The 17,242-nt window shown below is 41.9% G+C and overlaps 10 protein-coding genes across 11 annotated transcripts; 8 read left to right on the top strand and 2 right to left on the bottom strand.

Annotated features, from left to right (window-relative positions):
* Nucleotides 1-61: 61 nt before the first annotated feature.
* Nucleotides 62-3,289, bottom strand: LOC145708974 (uncharacterized). The gene is made up of 8 exons (XM_081786665.1): nucleotides 2,702-3,289; nucleotides 2,060-2,659; nucleotides 1,353-1,817; nucleotides 1,051-1,307; nucleotides 856-1,009; nucleotides 421-814; nucleotides 273-379; nucleotides 62-232 (listed from the first exon to the last, which is right to left on the bottom strand). The coding sequence occupies exons 1-8, from the start codon at nucleotides 2,930-2,932 to the stop codon at nucleotides 62-64; spliced, it is 2,379 nt and encodes a 792-aa protein (XP_081642791.1). The 5' UTR covers nucleotides 2,933-3,289.
* LOC145707626 (D-aminoacyl-tRNA deacylase 2-like) lies at nucleotides 78-3,777 on the top strand. Its single transcript, XM_081785183.1, has 3 exons — nucleotides 78-3,272; nucleotides 3,309-3,517; nucleotides 3,561-3,777. The coding sequence occupies exons 1-3, from the start codon at nucleotides 3,140-3,142 to the stop codon at nucleotides 3,705-3,707; spliced, it is 489 nt and encodes a 162-aa protein (XP_081641309.1). The 5' UTR covers nucleotides 78-3,139; the 3' UTR covers nucleotides 3,708-3,777.
* LOC145707621 (general transcription and DNA repair factor IIH helicase/translocase subunit XPB-like) lies at nucleotides 3,766-7,313 on the top strand. Its single transcript, XM_081785177.1, has 9 exons — nucleotides 3,766-3,978; nucleotides 4,587-5,764; nucleotides 5,861-6,126; nucleotides 6,190-6,261; nucleotides 6,305-6,379; nucleotides 6,451-6,582; nucleotides 6,648-6,880; nucleotides 6,921-7,107; nucleotides 7,173-7,313. The coding sequence occupies exons 1-9, from the start codon at nucleotides 3,773-3,775 to the stop codon at nucleotides 7,197-7,199; spliced, it is 2,376 nt and encodes a 791-aa protein (XP_081641303.1). The 5' UTR covers nucleotides 3,766-3,772; the 3' UTR covers nucleotides 7,200-7,313.
* On the bottom strand, nucleotides 3,997-4,428 carry LOC145707628 (uncharacterized). Its single transcript, XM_081785184.1, has 2 exons — nucleotides 4,253-4,428; nucleotides 3,997-4,209 (listed from the first exon to the last, which is right to left on the bottom strand). Exons 1-2 carry the CDS (start codon nucleotides 4,391-4,393, stop codon nucleotides 4,021-4,023), a joined length of 330 nt encoding a protein of 109 aa, XP_081641310.1. The 5' UTR covers nucleotides 4,394-4,428; the 3' UTR covers nucleotides 3,997-4,020.
* LOC145707625 (uncharacterized) lies at nucleotides 7,296-9,928 on the top strand. Of its 2 annotated transcripts, none has more exons than XM_081785181.1 (8): nucleotides 7,296-7,444; nucleotides 7,490-7,652; nucleotides 7,701-7,872; nucleotides 7,945-8,079; nucleotides 8,125-8,379; nucleotides 8,427-8,495; nucleotides 8,540-8,681; nucleotides 9,707-9,928. In XM_081785181.1, exons 1-7 carry the CDS (start codon nucleotides 7,357-7,359, stop codon nucleotides 8,642-8,644), a joined length of 987 nt encoding a protein of 328 aa, XP_081641307.1. In that variant the 5' UTR covers nucleotides 7,296-7,356; the 3' UTR covers nucleotides 8,645-8,681; nucleotides 9,707-9,928. The 2 variants fall into 2 exon arrangements, with proteins under 2 accessions (XP_081641307.1, XP_081641308.1); XM_081785182.1 differs by having other exon boundaries at nucleotides 8,540-8,685; nucleotides 9,711-9,928.
* A 203-nt stretch (nucleotides 9,929-10,131) lies between these two features.
* LOC145707623 (uncharacterized) lies at nucleotides 10,132-12,889 on the top strand. The gene is made up of 5 exons (XM_081785179.1): nucleotides 10,132-10,934; nucleotides 10,975-11,069; nucleotides 11,864-12,260; nucleotides 12,304-12,615; nucleotides 12,661-12,889. The coding sequence occupies exons 1-5, from the start codon at nucleotides 10,320-10,322 to the stop codon at nucleotides 12,805-12,807; spliced, it is 1,566 nt and encodes a 521-aa protein (XP_081641305.1). The 5' UTR covers nucleotides 10,132-10,319; the 3' UTR covers nucleotides 12,808-12,889.
* A 16-nt stretch (nucleotides 12,890-12,905) lies between these two features.
* LOC145707620 (oligosaccharyltransferase complex subunit ostc-like) lies at nucleotides 12,906-13,604 on the top strand. The gene is made up of 4 exons (XM_081785175.1): nucleotides 12,906-13,094; nucleotides 13,140-13,218; nucleotides 13,261-13,370; nucleotides 13,416-13,604. Exons 1-4 carry the CDS (start codon nucleotides 12,909-12,911, stop codon nucleotides 13,497-13,499), a joined length of 459 nt encoding a protein of 152 aa, XP_081641301.1. The 5' UTR covers nucleotides 12,906-12,908; the 3' UTR covers nucleotides 13,500-13,604.
* Nucleotides 13,605-13,634: 30 nt separating this feature from the next.
* LOC145707619 (protein FAM98A-like) lies at nucleotides 13,635-15,159 on the top strand. Its single transcript, XM_081785174.1, has 6 exons — nucleotides 13,635-14,184; nucleotides 14,232-14,406; nucleotides 14,451-14,624; nucleotides 14,669-14,753; nucleotides 14,817-14,926; nucleotides 14,971-15,159. Exons 1-6 carry the CDS (start codon nucleotides 13,651-13,653, stop codon nucleotides 15,105-15,107), a joined length of 1,215 nt encoding a protein of 404 aa, XP_081641300.1. The 5' UTR covers nucleotides 13,635-13,650; the 3' UTR covers nucleotides 15,108-15,159.
* Nucleotides 15,160-15,182: 23 nt separating this feature from the next.
* Nucleotides 15,183-16,336, top strand: LOC145707616 (uncharacterized). The gene is made up of 5 exons (XM_081785172.1): nucleotides 15,183-15,271; nucleotides 15,313-15,471; nucleotides 15,514-15,654; nucleotides 15,697-16,160; nucleotides 16,199-16,336. Exons 1-5 carry the CDS (start codon nucleotides 15,186-15,188, stop codon nucleotides 16,297-16,299), a joined length of 951 nt encoding a protein of 316 aa, XP_081641298.1. The 5' UTR covers nucleotides 15,183-15,185; the 3' UTR covers nucleotides 16,300-16,336.
* Nucleotides 16,330-17,239, top strand: LOC145707618 (cleavage and polyadenylation specificity factor subunit 5-like). The gene is made up of 5 exons (XM_081785173.1): nucleotides 16,330-16,462; nucleotides 16,508-16,642; nucleotides 16,689-16,791; nucleotides 16,845-17,068; nucleotides 17,113-17,239. Exons 1-5 carry the CDS (start codon nucleotides 16,382-16,384, stop codon nucleotides 17,236-17,238), a joined length of 669 nt encoding a protein of 222 aa, XP_081641299.1. The 5' UTR covers nucleotides 16,330-16,381; the 3' UTR covers nucleotide 17,239.
* The last annotated feature ends 3 nt before the right edge of the window (nucleotides 17,240-17,242 follow it).

The following is a 17,242-nucleotide window of genomic DNA, read 5'->3' as shown; positions in this document are numbered from 1 at the left end:
AGAATTGTCTATCAGCTAAACTGGCAACTAATTGGGATCAATTCAAGAAATAGGTTTTAGTTTATAAATTCTTGCTTGTTTTTTTTTTGAAAACCTGTAAAAGAATGGGGAGGACCTCCGACTCGATTGTCTCCACAAGCAGACTTTGTCGCTGATCGTCCGTGTTGAATTTGGAAGTCCGGGAGAAAATTCTTTCGAGTAAAGATGAGGACTGTCTAGACCCAAGATAGAGCTACAAAAATGTCTCTAAAACACTTAAACATATTTGTCACCAGTTTGGAAACGAATTTTAGTTTTGGCATCGTCTCAGGCAGCTGTGCTGAAAAGTAATAAGGCCAGTTATGTTTTGGAATCTTCTTTGCCTTCATTCTTTCCTCGACTATACTTCGGTTAATTTTAAGAATTAAAATTTGAGCTTACATATTTCTAAATCATCGACATCAAGATCATCATATAAGGCCAACTCATCCTCGATGGTTTTTTCTTTGGATGGCAATTTTTTCTTCTGAGCTTTTTTCGCCCAGAGCTTTGAGCGAAATCCTTTTGTCACCTCGTTGATTTGTTCTTGGGAAGGAGAACATTCTTGGGAAGGATTACATTCTTGGGAAGGAGTACTTTCTTGGGAAGGAGTACATTCTTGAGAAGGAGTACTTTCTTGAGAAGCACTGCCAGTCTGCTTCGACACCGATTTTGACAAACTGATAATATAGTTGTGCGCTGTTTGTTTCCATGATTCAGTTTCGGTTCCGATAAGCTTCAGCATTGTAGAAATCATAGGATCGGACTTGCTTTTATCCAATTCGTCCGTAAAAATCTTATTACATTATGAGTTATTTTTTTGGAATCTTAATTTACCTCTAAGTTTAAAAAATGTGTCTCAAGATAGAGATAATATTGAGCAATCTCTTTATCGTGAATTCGCTTCGGTATCGTTGATTTTTGCTTTTCGCCAGAGTTTGTCACCCAGTAACCGAACAAATGCTCGATAACAGATTGTAAACAAGAGCGCCTGAAATATTTTTTATTCTTGTCGAGTATTCAGTTACTTACGCAATATCTTTTCGGCATCCGACGCTTCCGTAATATGAACGAGCACTGATTGCACCGAAAAGCTCGTATTCTCGCAGTGCGAAACCACTTCCGACGTTTTCTGACTCAGCTAGAGAAATCATTTGTGCTAATCGGACGAGAAATGGCATCAGCGCATCGAGAAAGACTGTGTTCATCTGATGATCGAGAGCGAGGTGCGATTGCGGATGTGTGTTGGCCTCAAGAGCGACCATAGGCTTGTTTGCTATTTTGAGATTCTAAATTTAAAAAATAAAATAGGTTGCGGCCAAATATTGACTTACTATAAGCGATTTGACATATTTTCGGAACCGCGTACTCTTTTCGCATTTTTCTATGGTCGGATAATACTTGAGTATAGCTTTCTTCTTCTCTGCCTTCTTTTTGATCTCGTTGGCTGACAGGTAACGTGAGTCAATTTCGCACTCCACAAGTATTTGGGCAAGAGCTGTTTTGTCGACTTCGTCAAGCTCGGTCCGACGTAAGTAGGCGTTTCGGGACTCGTATTTGAGCTCGTTCGACCCTTGAACGAGGTTTTCAAATTTTTCGATTTCGTCTTTGGCGTTTAGCCAGTGAATCTTTGTTCTTTCGGCGAGGTTCGTCAGAATTAACTCGACAAAGTTGGAGATATGATGTGAGAAACAACCGTTGTAGTTTTGTGGCGATAATTTTTTGGCGATTGCGAGAGCTGCCATGTCGCAGCAAACTGGAATGTTTCCTTTTCGGACCCCATTTAGTAGTCCATACCCCTTAAATTATTTAATAAGTCGAAAGATTAAGGGCTGGGCTCGAGAACCTGAGAAGAAAACCTGAGTCAGGGTCTGAAAGAGCAAAAATTAAAAGCCGCTTCGCGGCTTCGTTTTTAAAAAAGCCGCTACGCGGCTTTTCATTTTTGCTCTTTCAGACCCTGACTCAGGTTTTCTACCCAGGTTTCCGAGCCCAGATTAAGGGTATATCATCGAAATCTCCGTTTGAAAATAAGGTCTCTTACCTCCAGTATTCTCTCAATTTCAGGAACGTTCGCATCTTTTCCTGATGAGAACATTGGCTTGTAAGTCAGGAGAATCTTTGAAGTCACTAGCTCAGTGTTTGTGTGCTGCATCGCAAGGCCGAGCCTTTTATTTCCTCTATGCGATTCTTTCGGCGATCTATTAAACTGGTGGTCGAGAAGAAGGCAAAACTCCGCCGAATTTTCAATAAAATCAATATTTCCGCGGATTAGGACTTTTATGCACTGATCTTCATCCTTCGCCAATTTTTTTAGAGTAACGTCGCTTGATTTTACTTGATCGGCGAATGTGTTCGCGCTTCTCGTGGTGAGCTCCGTGTATTTTGCCATGAAATTTGCCATTTGGGGTGTTGAAAAGAAATATATGGGAACAGTCCCACTCGCGATCATTTCACATTGAAGTTTTCGTAGTTGCTTTACTTCCTCATCCGAGAATTTGTTCTGACGAAAAAATTGACGAATAGCTTGTGAGTTTTCTGGTGGTCGAACAATAATAATTCGTTTTGCGAGAGGGCTTTCGTCCATATGCGCCACAAATTTCTTTTGAAGGTAATTTGCGTTTTCACCTTTTGTATAAAAAAACTTTTAAAATGTTAGTGTTTTGACGATATTTTTGTAATTTACCGGTTTCGTACATTGTTTTCTGCAGTTCGAGTCAATACAACGAGCGTATCTTGTCCTTTCATCGTTGTAAATTAACTCCTCAAACGAGCAATATGGAGCGAATTCAGCTTGCGCTCGCTTGCTGCCGGGTGTTGACAAGGGTAGCCAGGTTCCTTCTTCTCTTCCATATAAGAAAGGAATTAAAACTGGTGGATCTGATCTATCATATTTCCGTTTTGCTGGCAGAGCCATTCTCTAAGTAGCTAAATGGAAATTTATTGAAAATCAATAATAATCTCAGTTGACTCTAGAGAAAAACATGAAGTTAAAGATTGGCCTAACTCTAGATAAGAAGTTTATATTAAAAAAAAACCCATCTTTTTACCAAAAAAACCATCATTTCCCATCATTTTTCTAATTGTAAGCATTTCCCATCATTTTCCATCTTTCAAGGAAAAGATGGGTCTGGTTTTTTCCTCAAAACCCATCATTTCCCATCTTTTTCCCATCTTTTCCCATCTTTCCAAAATGGGTTTTGGAGCCCAGGGGGAGGTGCAGGAAATGGAATATGTAACAATTGAAGAAGGACTCGGTAATTTTTTGGGGGAGTTCTTGTGATTTATTTTAGTGGTCTTTGTTTGTTTCCGAGAGGGCGTAACTGACGACATTTTGCCAAAAATAGCGACATCTGTTTTGTCTGGAAAGCTGTATCAGACAGACGGGAAACCCAAATCTGTAGAATCAGACGAAGCGAAAAGCATTCTGGTAATTCCACAGGCGACTCTTGGAGGCAAGCTAAAGGGAAAGCAAGTTCAGTACCATGGAAATATTTCCAAGGTAGAATTACTTTTAGATTTTATTTAAGTAATAAATTATTAAGTTAAATGGTGAAGCCATTTTTGAAAAGTTTCGAGATATTTTGACGAAGCAGTCGAAAACGACCCGTTGTGAGTTTGGAACATACGGGAATAGACAAGTTTTGCAAATGGACACTGAAGGGCCATTTTCTCACGTATTTGAATTCTGAAGGGATTTCTGCAATATTGTAAAAATCTTGGGTGCTTCTATTGTTACCGGAATTTCTATTATAGAATGAGTGGGCGAGGTTACGGAAAGAAAAGACGTCGAGAACCGGACAACAATATTGGGAATGGGGAAAATGATGATGTTCAGCTCGTACCGAAAGCTGCTTCCTCGCACATCGGAAGCATTCGCGACGATGGCGTCCCGCAGGAAGAGCAGACTGGCCCGAAAGACTTTAGAAGGCATCTTTCATTGAAAGCTGACCATCAATCTAGGTAAAAAATATCTGAAAGTTTATTATGCACAAAAATGGGAAATTAGTCGTCTCGAGGAGTCACAAACTCTTCGCTCATAGAATCACAAGAGCACATTGATTCAGAGATAGCCTCGGTGAGCCCATTGTCGACGGTGACGTAGCTTGAAGATTCTTCCAATCGTTCGCTACCAACTGGTGAAGCAGAGCGACTCTGTTTTGCAGAGAAAAAGCGGGGAGGTTTTTCGGGAATCTAATAATCTCAAATTGGTATCAGTCATTTCGATTTCTCCTACCGAAGATTCATTTTCTTGGTTGCCAGTACTTAGTTTCAAAGTCAAACTTTCATTTTCTGTTGCAATCGAATGGACTGGCGTGAGCGATTCTGTCCTCCATATAACTGCGCTGAATATTTCATGCTCCTCCGTCATCGTCATATCCTCTTTCGGTCCATTTTTCTTCCTGCTACGAAATGCTGTGCTAGGACTCAAATTAGATTCATTAGAGAATTATTCGCACTAGGCCGAGGACGATTATAAATTTGAGCCCGAAATCTGGTTTCAAACAGTTTCCCATTTAGTTGTTTTGATAATTTCCTGGTTGAGCTACTCAAGTAATCTAGAAATTCAGGCCGATTTACATCTCGCCCGATGGTCATATTTTCCTGGAAGCATTTTCTCCCGTCTATCAGCATGCGCGCGATTTTCTTATCGGAATCGCGGAGCCAATTTGTCGTCCGGAGAATGTCCACGAGTTCAAATTGACGCCGTATTCGTTATATGCTGCTGTTTCCGTCGGACTTGAGACAAATGAGATTATTGAATATCTGCAAAGATTGTCGAAAACTTCAATTCCGGATGAAATCATAGAGTTTATCAAGTTGTGCACGCTCAGTTATGGAAAAGTGAAACTTCTTCTCAAGGAGAATCGCTACTTTATTGAATCCTCGCACATTGAAGTGATCCAGAAGCTTCTTGCTGATCCTGTGATTAGTTCGTGCAAGATCTCGGAAGCACAGCAGACTGAGTTCGAGGCAAAACAAGGTTTGCAGTATGTTAAGCCGGCGCACGGTGATGATGGCCGACTGGCGGATGGGGGCGTTGCCCCGGAATTCCGAAAGGAAGGCGGCGAGGAGGGACAAAGCGAAACAACTGTTCCTGAAGACATTGGCCAGTTTTACAATCAGCTGGACAAGGATCTCGACGAGAAAGAAGATCGAATGAAGAAATCGCAAGTCTGGCAGTTTGAAGTGGAAAAAGCAAAAATAGAAGAGGTTCAGCGGCGTTGCATCGCTCTGGAGTATCCCCTCTTGGCCGAGTACGATTTCAGAAATGACAAAAATATTCCCGACCTGCCGATTGATTTGAAGCCGACGACGACGTTGCGGCCTTACCAGGAGAAGTCGCTAAAGAAGATGTTTGGAAATGGAAGAGCTCGATCGGGTGTGATTGTGTTACCGTGTGGTGCAGGAAAAACTTTGACCGGAGTAACAGCTTGCACCACTGTGAGAAAGCGATGCGTGGTTTTGTGCACTTCAGGAGTAGCCGTTGAGCAGTGGAAAAATCAATTCAAGATGTGGTCGACTGCGACTGACGATATGATATGCAGATTCACCTCGGACGCGAAGGACAAGCCCCATGCCGGTAGTTCGATCGTTATATCTACGTATTCGATGATGGGGCATACGATGAAGCGTAGCTATGAAGCCGAGAAACTGATGGAATGGCTGCGCAATCAAGAGTGGGGAATGATTGTCCTCGACGAGGTCCACACAATTCCTGCCAAACAGTTCAGACGTGTGCTCACAGGTACTCAATCAAAAATATCGCCTTTTCTGAAACAGTTCTTAGTTTACTAACTCAGTAACAGCCGCGTATCTAGTTTCAACTCATTGCATATTTAAGTGATTTCCGCTCATTGTAAGCTCGGGCTCACTGCGACGCTGGTTCGAGAAGACGACAAAATTACAGATTTGAATTTTCTAATTGGACCGAAATTGTACGAGGCGAACTGGATGGAGCTATGGAACAACGGATACTTGGCTCGAGTGCAGTGTGCAGAAGTTTGGTGTCCAATGGCGCCGGAATTCTACAGAGAATACCTAAACTGCAAGACGAGAAAACGAATTCTTATTTATGTCATGAACCCGAATAAATTTCGAGCGTGCGAGGTAAGTAACAATTCATAATAGAACGGTTCTATTAGAACCTTGCGAATAACTGTGCTCTCTTAGTTCCTGGTCCGCTACCATGAAGCTCGAAAAGACAAGATCATTGTCTTCAGCGACAATGTTTTCGCCCTCGTGGTACGTATTTGTGAGATCGCTATCGATTAACCTGCTAAAATAGGAGTATGCAAAGAAAATGGGCGCTCCATTTATTCATGGTCCCACTGCGCAGCACGAGCGAATGAAAATCATTCAGGATAGGACCGATATAACTTTTTCTTTTTGTTTCCCTTTAAAATCGAGCAAGCAATTTTACCCTTTTAAAAGAACTTCAAGTACAATCCGGCATTCCCCACCATTTTCATTTCCAAAGTCGGTGATAACTCGTTCGATATGCCTGACGCAAATGTTCTCATTCAAATTGCTTCCCACGGTGGTAGTAGGCGGCAAGAGGCTCAGGTAAAGCTGTTTAAGATTATTTTTTTTGCTCAAGAGAGAACTTCGGAAGTCAATATTTACTTCAGCGTCTTGGTCGAATTCTACGAGCAAAGAAAGGATCCAATCCAAACGAAGTAAATGCTTACTTTTACTCGCTGGTGTCTCAAGATACAAAGGAAATGGCCTACTCGACGAAGAGACAGCGGTTCTTGGTGAACCAGGGCTATGCTTTCAAGATTATCACAGAACTGCCTGGTTTGAAGGAAGATATGAGTCTTTCATTCAGCACACGAGAAGAGCAACAAGTCCTCCTTCAAAGGTCCGCTTTGTTACTCTTTGTCAGTTAAGTTAAATTGCAGAGTTCTTGCTGCAAATGATGCGGACGCAGACGAAGAAGCGATGCCTTCTGAGTTTCAATCGAACCTTTCTGGAAACAAGAAGAGCAATGTTGTGCGTCGAGCTGGAGGTTTCGGCCAAATGTCGGGCGCTGACTCGCGACATTACACCGAAACAGCGGCTGCCAAAAAGAAGAAAAGAGAATCCCAGGCGCGGCTCTATTTCATTATTTTTTCTCGACTTTGAGCGCAGGTTTTCATAGCGCCGCAAAAAAGCACGCGCTTTTCCGTGCGTTTAGATAATAATGCAAAGCGGCCCGATCGACTTTGTACTGTTTCATAGTTAATTATTACCTGCCACACTGCTTCCAATGAAAAAGTTTTTGACTGCTCTTTGATAAATACACGGATAATAATACGAAGAGAATATCGTTACTAGCAACACTATTCATTTTTCAGCATGAAATTATTCGCTACGGTAGCCACGCTAGCTCTTGGACTAGAGATCGAGCAAGGAGGCTCTTGGGGCACAACCGAATGCGTCAATGGTAATCTTTTAGCTTTTACTATTTCTTCTATCCCATCATTTTTAGCCAACGAGTTTAAAATTGCAAAGCTCGGAAATATGACTAATATTGTCACTCTGGACCAGTTCAACGCTGAAGAGCCAAGCAAAGGCTACAAATTGGAAGGAAATACGGTTGAAATTCTCGCTGACAAAAAAGACCGCGAACTGATGGGAAAGCTTATTTGCAGGTACAAATTGACTTTTCCAAAACAGACTTATAACTGAAATCAATTTAGCCGAGATGGAACTGAAATCAGTACCGTCGATGTTACAGGCACCGTCCAATTCAAAAATCTTCCCAACGCGCTGACGAACTTGGACGGCGATGTCAACAAGCGAATTGAATGCGAAGCAATTGGGTACCCTCTGCCGTCTCTCAAGTGGCGCTTCCAGGCGATTGACGAAGAGGTGACGTATTTAAGTGTTTGTAATTTATTACTTCATGCTTGCATGGACATTTTTTTTATCGTGAATCATAAGGCCGTGGAAGGACTCTGCGCCGATGATAAATGCAAAGTCTGTAGTAATAACTGTCATCCCGAAGAAACCTGCAAAGAGCTCCATAAAGACGACGCGTCTGCTTTAGAAACATGTGTCAGTCAGTTTTACCAAGCTGTATGTGCTATAACCCGAGTTTTACGCGTCTTAATGAATGATTAGAACTCGACCGAAATCTTCTCGATGGATATTGCAGACTTGAACATTCGATACGCCGCTAGTGGAAACTCGTGCCCTATGAATGGAGAACTCTCGCAAGAAGAACAGAAGACCTGCAAGACTGTTAGCTCCACTGAAAATGTTGACGCTCTTGATGAAAAGTTCCGACAGAAATCGCAGCTCCTCTTTTCTTCCGTTAACTATCCCCAAGGCGGAAAATATATTTGCGTCGCTACACAAAACGATGTTGTCCGATCGGTAAGACCCAACTGTTTTCGAAACGGCTAGTTATTAATTATGTTTAGAAATCTTTTGTCTGGAGAGTAAAGGACCCCATGGCTGCTCTTTGGCCCTTCCTTGGTCTCGTCATTGAGGTATATTCAAGAATTATATATCAGCGTCTAAACTGGGATCGTAGGTGATGGTTGTCGTTGCCGCAATCCTTTACTACGAAAAGAAATCCGCTAAGGGAGGCGAAGAAGAAGAGGCAAATGACGAAGAAGCTGCAGAGCTCACCAAATAGATTACAATCAATTTAAATTCTTCAATTTGCTCCCAAACAGAGTTGCAAATTTTTGAAATTTTTTTCTGAGCTGAGCTAGCTGAGCTGAGGTCGAAATTGAGCTGAGCTGAGCTGAGCTGGCTCCTTATAAAAAACAACTGAGCTGAGCTGAGCTGAGCTGGTTTTTTTCAAAAAAATTGAGCTGAGCTGAGCTGAGCTGGGGCATATTAGAAAATTTTTGAGCTGAGCTGAGCTGAGCTGACGATCTCTCAAACTGAGCTAGCTGAGCTGAGCTGACCATTTTTTTATGCTGAGCTAGCTGTACTGAGCTGAGCTAGCTGAGCTGAGCTGAGAAAGCTGATTTTTATTAACTATAAAAAATGCCAAAAAAATGCGTTGAAGCGAATTTCAACCTTCTTGAGTAGATGGACAAGGAGCCCCTGCCCTCACACACCCCTAGACCAGCATCTCACTCGCAACATCGCACTTTTTTGACATAAAAAAATTTATTCTGTCATTTAACAATAAGGAATCCTCCAAAATATTATACAGTGGTATCATTTATGTGGGTGAGCCAATGTTTCAACCTTCTAGCGTAGATGGACAGGGAGCCCCTGCCCTCGCACACCCCTAGACCAGTCTCTCACATTCGCAATCACATATTTACCATCTGTACTTTATTATTTTTTTATTGGAAGCCCTTTTTTATTTAATTTCTCTCTTGTTTCAAAGAAAACTCGAATTATTTCTATCTAAAATTGACCAACAGGAAAGCATGAATAGAAAATACGTCGAAGGTTTTGAAAAAAAGACCAATCAAAAGTGGTTCGATCTTTGTCAGCTCAATAGACTGAGCTGAGCTGAGCTAGCTGAGCTGAGATTAAAATTGAGCTAGCTGAGCTGAGCTGGCTCTCTTCGAAGAACAATTGAGCTGAGCTAGCTGAGCTGAGGTCAAATTGAGCTGAGCTGAGCTGAGCTGACCCTCACCTCAAAATTGCTGAGCTGAGCTGAGCTGAGCTGTAGCTCAGCTAGCTCAGATAGCTCAGCTCAGCTAGCTCACAAAATTTGCAACTCTGCTCCCAAATAGATCCTCACTTCCCTCTTTCTCTCTTTTTAATTGCTCTTCACTTATTTTTTCTCTACCTTGTGTGCTTAATAATTTCTGCTCAATCATCAGTTATTTTTTTCTCTTGTAGGGACGGTACATTCGAATTGGACTGTGTGTACTCTGTTGCCTATCAAACATTGCGCCATATAATTTTTTAAAAATTGAGTCTCACCAACTGACCTCTTGCCTTATAAGATAGACTTTTGAATTGAAAGTTGTTCTATCTTGCAAAAGTAATAAAACTTACGAAAAAAACCGTGGTTGTTTTGTTCCAAGCAATTCGTCAAAACTGAATCAATATATACTTGAAATATCTAAGAATGAAACTCAAAGAGCGGTATGAGCTTTATTACGTCGTCAATATATTGTGGAGGATCGATCGAAAATCGGTTGCGCTACAACAACGTATACTCGACGAAACGGATGGGGAATGAAAATCGAGATCTTCATTTAAAAATCTTTTTGGCAGCTTTTCCCTTCTACTTTATAGAAATAAGCATTTTTCTTTTTTTCACTGCCTGTTCTGTCAGATCAATCGGCCACGGTTTTCAATTGAAAAATGATGTTTTAAACTAATGAAAAATATATATGGTTGTTTTGTTCAGAATGAGTTATAAAAAGAAAATCACGCCGATCGACTATGATCAAATGGCAAGGCTGCAGCTACAGGCGCGCCGGAAGCACATGAGTTCTGCAAATAGGATGAAGGGATTAAATTCAAAAGCTCGTGAAATGAGTAAATTCTTTGTTCGCCATCGAGCACGCTGGATGGACTCGTGGGAGCAGCTTTCCATCAAAGAGAAGCGGCTTAGCGCTCAGCTAGACGACGACATCAAACTCGTAATCCTCCCCGAGAAGTTCAAACTCATAGAGCCGCCCGCTATTCCAGAAGCGCTTCAACACAACCTGGCGATTTTCTCAGAGCACGAAGAGCACCTTGAAGCTGATATCGCTGCTCAGTTGGAAGCGATCGAGGATCAACAAGAAACGGCTGCGCCGCGAATACCCGAATTTCTTTGGGATAAGTTTATCGACATTTCTAGCGATATATCTGAAGCTTTACTGGTGGAATTCCTCTTGGCAAGTGCAGATTCCCTCGAGCAAGTCAACAATGAGTATATGAAGCAGGACGAACTTCAGCAAGAACTCAGAAATGCATCGACTCAGACAAAGAAATGGATAAGTTTCATCTCAGCAATTTGGGTAATGAGATTGTTGATTACTTTTTGGATTATGATTTTAGCCAGGCTCACAAGAAAATGCTGTTATGTTCTCCAGTGATTTGAGGCGAATCCTCGTCGCGAAAAAGCTTATCGACAACAACTTGGATCTAACGGAGCTCGGAACTAGGTCTAGGATCGGGGGTGATCGTTGGAGATCCGAAATGAGGCGCTCGAGAGGAATCACCAATGAGTGGTGCGCGGGTTGTTTGGATCTCCGATTGCGTGGAGATCCGCGCGATCTCCACACCGAAATTGCGGTGATCGATCACCACTCTCGATCTCCACTTCTTGGAGATCCAAAATTTTTTTATCCCCGAAGTCGGATGAGTCACTTTAAAACAATCTTCTGCCAGTCTACTGATATCAGAAGCGACTGACCGGATCAACTTAAAAATCTCAGACAATACTTATTCTCCAGCGTAGATTTCAAATCTTTTGTCAAATCAAGTGTATGGATTGTAATTTTGGATAAAAAATGTACTATTTACTATCTCTGCTCGAGTATTTTTCTCAATAAGATGGTTTTCAAAATTTTTCAACATTTGAAATCACATAATTTTAAAATTGGTACGGTTTCAATTTCCAAAGACTCAGCTCGGTGGGTGAGCGATAATTTCTTGAAGATTAGCATTAGAAACTAATATTTTCTGAGATACTGACCCGCAAAGTACCTGCAAAATATGAATTTAATCGAGAAAAATCCACGCTCGAGAAAAATCCACGCTCGAGAAAATTCAGAGCTTCGATCACCGAAATCTGGAGATCGACAAAATCCCTGGGATTCATTTGGAGATCGAGCTTCGATCTCCGCGCGCTGGAGATCCAAACAACCCGCGCTCCACTCATCGGTGATTCATCTCGAGCGCCTCATTTCGGATCTCCAACGATCACCCCCCATCCTAGACCTAGGCTCGGAAGACTTCTCGAGAGCTGCAGACAACAGAATATCCGGGTATCGGTTACACAAGAACAAACGCGCGCGTTTCTGTTCCAACTAGCAAACAGCATCGACGAAATAAAGGATGAACAGTACGAGCTCGAAGTTAGCTTGGAAGAGCGCTTAATCGAAAGAGAAAAGTTTGACCAGCATCGTTCCAAAATTCACCAACGTCTCTCTGAATTGAAATCAGAGCGAGAAGAGGAAATCCGAAAAATGAGCGAGTATCTTCAAGGGCTTGAAGCGAAGCTAAAGGCGCAGCAGAAAAAAGAAGAAGCGCGAAATACGAAACTTCTCGAAGAAAAGAGGGATAAAGTCCGTCGATTCCAAGAACAGCGCGAAGAAAAAGAAAAGTTAGCTGAGATTCATGTAAGTCTTCGTATTCAAGAACCTTCGATATACTTTTTTTCAGCGAGACGCAACTGAGTTCCAGAAAAAAATAGAATTCATGGAATCACTCCCTATTCTTCGAGAAGCTGCTGATCGACGAGAACGCATTCGTCAGGAGAAACTCGAACTTGCTCGAGCTCAATTGAGGGAAAAAGAAGAAGCCGAGAAGAAGCGGCTTGATAATTTGGAACGGCTCCGTAAGAAAGTCAGGGTAGAAGGCGATCGCGATCCGACAAGAGCGGTGAAAAACACTGCCGCTTGGTCTGAACGCATTATTGCGACTAAACTCGACCGAGACCCAATAAATTACATTCAGACTTACACTACTTCTCAGGTAGCTTCTGAAAAATCAGATGATGATTTCAAAGGAATATTTTAGTTAATGAAGGATCAGCGTTTCCGCTTCAATCTGATGATGAGAGAAGCGAACATTAACGTTGGACCAGCAGCAATTCAAGCTCTCGGTCAACTCAACCCAGCCACTAAACCCCGTCGCGATAATTTTCACTCGAAACTGTTCAACTAAACCTGTGCTGCATTATCAACATTTTGCTGTAGATGACTATTTTCGTACTTGAAATATATTTTTATAATTACACTTTTAAAAACTTGAGCTTTCGCTTTAGTATGAATGCATTGATCGACTTATTTTGCCTCCCAGGAGAGCTTTTACTGCCAAGAGCTGACGGGCAAAGTGGAAAAATGAAGATCGCTTTGAACAAAGTTGCATGGATGCCTAAGACAATTATATTCATTTTCTCGATTTCGGGAATGATTTATAACATTGTCAACACACCGTTAACTTACGGACAGGTACTACGTTTAAAACCGCGCAATCATCTTTTTTGATTTTCTAAGAAATCAGATCCAGTGACTGGAATCATTCACCCAGTTCTATTTCTCGCTAAAAGACCGAATGGACAATACATGTTAGAAGGTAAAAATAAAGAAAATATCTTTGGAAAAATGTTCAATAAAGGAATGGTTGTTTCATTACTCATCATGCTCGGTACTGCTGGACTCTATCTGATCGAAAAGGGCTTGTCTTCGCAATCTCAAAAAGTGACTAACCACTCAAAGCTTCTCATGGTAAAGTCTTCAATTATCAAATAGAAGTTCTGAGCATTGTTTTAGTTTATCGCGCTCCTATTCGCCTGGGGCAGTCCGCTGGTTTTGAATCACCTTATCTCCTTCAAACTTGCAAACTACCTCAATTAGATAACTTGTTTAACCTTCTGACCTTCGAGATGGCATTGTGCAATAAAGAGACAATTCAGTAGTAAAGCCATAAATATTTAAACATTTTATAAACATATTTCTTGGACCGAGAATCTTGCTTTTTCAATCACGTGGTGCCAACAGTTTCAGAATGGACGATGTCAAGAAGCAGCTTACTGGACTGGGCTTCAATTTTTCGCCCAGTCTCGTGGAAAACGCGCCACCCACGAGCGAGTTCATGGCCACCGTGAAGTCATTGATCGAAGAGCTGCACAAATACAACAAATGCTTTGAGCCTATCTCCCAAAGTGCGCAAAACGCTGAGGACTTTGCAGCAGATGTTTCGTCGGTTTTACGCGAGCTTGAGTGTCCTTACGACGGGATCTATTCTGGGCCGTATGAACAGCGCTTTGTCGAGACAAAGAACAAAGTTTGTTTGCTAACGTATCTCGCCTCAGAAATCCAGGCCGAGAAAATTTATGGACAGACGAAAATGGACGTATCAGACAATGGTGTGCTTGACCATGCTGGCAAAGAAGGCTATCAGCAGATGAAGGGGCTAATCAAGATGTTAAAGATGCAGAAACCGCCGAAAACAATCACCAGTCAGCAGTTATTCACGGGTATTAACAAAAAGATCGACACGATCCTGAAGGGGCGACTGGTTTCAGATGTTATCGGTAAGGTAAGCGATCTATTTTTAACGTGTTGGATAATAAAATGTGTTTTTAGGAGATGATCACTCAAGAATTGACGCCCATGCATTTTATTCGTCTCAAGCAACTGAACAGTTTGCTTGTCAAAGAGTATGGCAACAGACGTGAAATGCTCCTCACTCGGCTCCGCGTCACTTTGCAATCCTTCATCTGGGCTGGTCGAGGAAAAGAAAAGAAGGAAGATGTTTTAGGTAGTAGCCAAAGACACAATTCGTCGCATTAAAATATCTTCCAGCATTATCAAATCAACTGCTATCAAATATGTCGAAAAAGCCGACTATTACAGTCGGACAATGTTTGGCGGCGAAAGAGACCATTCTTGTTTCGACAAAGACGTCCTCTGGAGATACTAGAATAAACGCAGATATCAACAAGCATCGGATGCTTGGAAAAATCGCCGACAGAGGAGGTTTCCATTGAACTTTTTTTATTGATATTTAAAATATTTTATAGGCCGTGTTACGGAAATGGCCCCAGTTGAAAATGAGACTTTTGCGCAACAGGAAGCAAAAAGAAACATGCCTAAATGGTCATCTAGGACAGGAAAACATCTTTATTTCTTCTTCTAGTTAGCAATTATTCCTGAATTATTCCTTGAAAGACAAGCCCCACCACCTGGTTCAGATCGCCGTGGAGGAGGAAGAGGTGGAAATCGCGGAGGTGGGCACAGAGGAAGCAATAGAGGAGGATACAATGGTTCTAGTTATAATGGTAGATGATTTTTCGTTGAATGTTTGATTATGTTGAAATTGAAGACCCGCGTCCACAATACGTTTCTGAGGATAAAAGTGGAGGTCGGTCGTTCGCTGGGCGCGAGTATTACAATAGCGGCGGACGTGGTGGCCGTGGAGGTCATCGAGGAGGATTCCGAAGGGGCAATTTTTCTAGCTAGTTCAATTTTTTACATTATTTCTGTAGGCCACAGTTACTCATTCATTCTTCAAGCGAGTAATGGCATCTTTTGTTCAGAATGAGGAACCGGCTCGACCCGGGACTGGAGCCGTATAGTTTCGGGTCGTTTACTCCTGGCAAAGATGCGCACTTCTATCTTCCAAGGTGCGACAGGACTCATTCTTTCCTGAGAGCGAGATTTTCAGGCTTCAAGGTGCAGCTGGTACTGCAACAACGACATCAAAAATACTTCGCGAAAGTTGCTCGACCAAATGCAACCATTACTGGGTACCCAAAGTCGTCAAGCCGCGACCTCCACCAAAGAGCCCTGAACCTCACGTTATCTATCAATATGATTATATGACGTAAGAGTGGATACTATTTGACGTGATGCCATAATAATTAAGTGAGCAAATTAAAATGTGGGAGGATGAAATAGAGGCACTGAAAACAGAAATAGCAACATTAGAAGAGATAAGCAAAAATCACGAAATTTGGGAGAGGACCCGAATCACTCAAAACGCGCTCGACAAACTAAACAGATCCCGGTAAAATATCAACAATTCTTTGTATAATTAATAAACTCTTAGTGACAAGTTTTACGACTATAATCGAACTTCTTTCTTGAAACGCATGCGTCTACATGCGCAGCGAAAAACCACGCGAGAGAAGCAACTTCTGTCGTTGTCAACAGAGATAGCGAGGCTCACGGCATCGAACGAGAATTTTGACAAATATGTGCTTGGGATTCGTCAGTACAAAAACCTTGGTGCAGTAAGAGATCGTCTGGAGATATCAACTTTTCAAAAGAAATTCGACGAGGAACATGGCAAAACTATGCAGCAGATAGAAAATCCTCCTTACCTCACTCCAGAATACATCATTCCTATAATACCTCCTATAGAAGATCCCGAGTTCCTGGTGAAAACTCGAAACTATGTCGAAAGAATAACAAGCATTAACAAAACCGATCGGGCAGAAGTCGAGCAGCTCCGTCGAAACGTTCACATAATGGAAGCTGAGCTCAAGGATCTTCGGGCGAATTGGCATAAAGGTATCGGAATTAGAAAAATATGTATGTCAAAAATTCAGCTTACAAATGCGAACTCGATTTTCCCGACGATGAAGATCTATCAAAGCTAAACATTCCAACACTTCAAAATATCAAGCTCGACGACAAGCTTGAGAACTAATTTATTTTGCCTTGAGATTATTTTCTATAATAAACACATATATTTTCTTAGATGATCTTAGATTTTGCTACCATTCCTTAGAATGGGGAAATATGCATCGGATGGACTCCTTCCCTCTCATGCCATGAATATTCCAACGCCGACGGCAACGGGAATAACCGAGGTAACCCTATCGTTTAGAAAAACTTAAGATTGATTGCTCCTTAAGGTCGATGTTTACGCATTAGGAAATTACAATTTCGGAATGAAAGAAGAGATGCTCGACCAGGACGGAATGAATGACGACAGATTCGAACGACTCAAGGAAGAATACGCAGCCACTGGAACCCGACGAACAGTCCAGGTAATTGATTGCTTTTGGAACGACCTTATCGATATCTTGCATTCAGGCTGTTATTGTTGTGGAAGAGCACGGTCTCCCACACTTTCTCCTTCTTCAGCAAAATCCCAATTTCTTCAAGCTCCCTGGGGGACAATTACTGCCACATGAAGGTAGTTGAAAATCTTGCTAAACCGTGAGTAACTCGTTGACCGTGATTTTTAAGACGAAATCGCTGGACTCAAACGAATACTAACGCAGACTCTCAGTGTGCCCGGAAATATTAAGCATGACTGGGAGATCGAACCGACGGCTGTTGCAACTTGGTGGAGGCCTACGTTTTCTAATAACATGTTTCCATATATGCCCGCTCATGTCAAGCACGCCAAGGAACGAAGGCAAATCTTCCTTGTACGCCTCCCTCAAGGTGGCCAACAATTCGCTATTCCAGTATGTTTCAGTTTTATTCAAGCGATCAAATAAGTTTTGTTCAGCGAAACTTCAAACTAGTGGCCGCCCCAATATTTGAAGTTCACAACAACCCCGATGGTTACGGTCCCATCATCTCTTCACTGCCTACTCAACTGAGTCGTTTTAGTTTCACGATAAGAAGCAAATGAACGC

The sequence above is a fragment of the Oikopleura dioica genome, chromosome XSR (assembly GCF_907165135.1).
Source record: "Oikopleura dioica chromosome XSR, OKI2018_I68_1.0, whole genome shotgun sequence".
Classification (NCBI taxonomy): domain Eukaryota; kingdom Metazoa; phylum Chordata; class Appendicularia; order Copelata; family Oikopleuridae; genus Oikopleura; species Oikopleura dioica.
The sequence above is the reverse complement of the archived record's forward strand: the minus strand, read 5'-3'. Positions and strand labels throughout refer to the sequence as shown.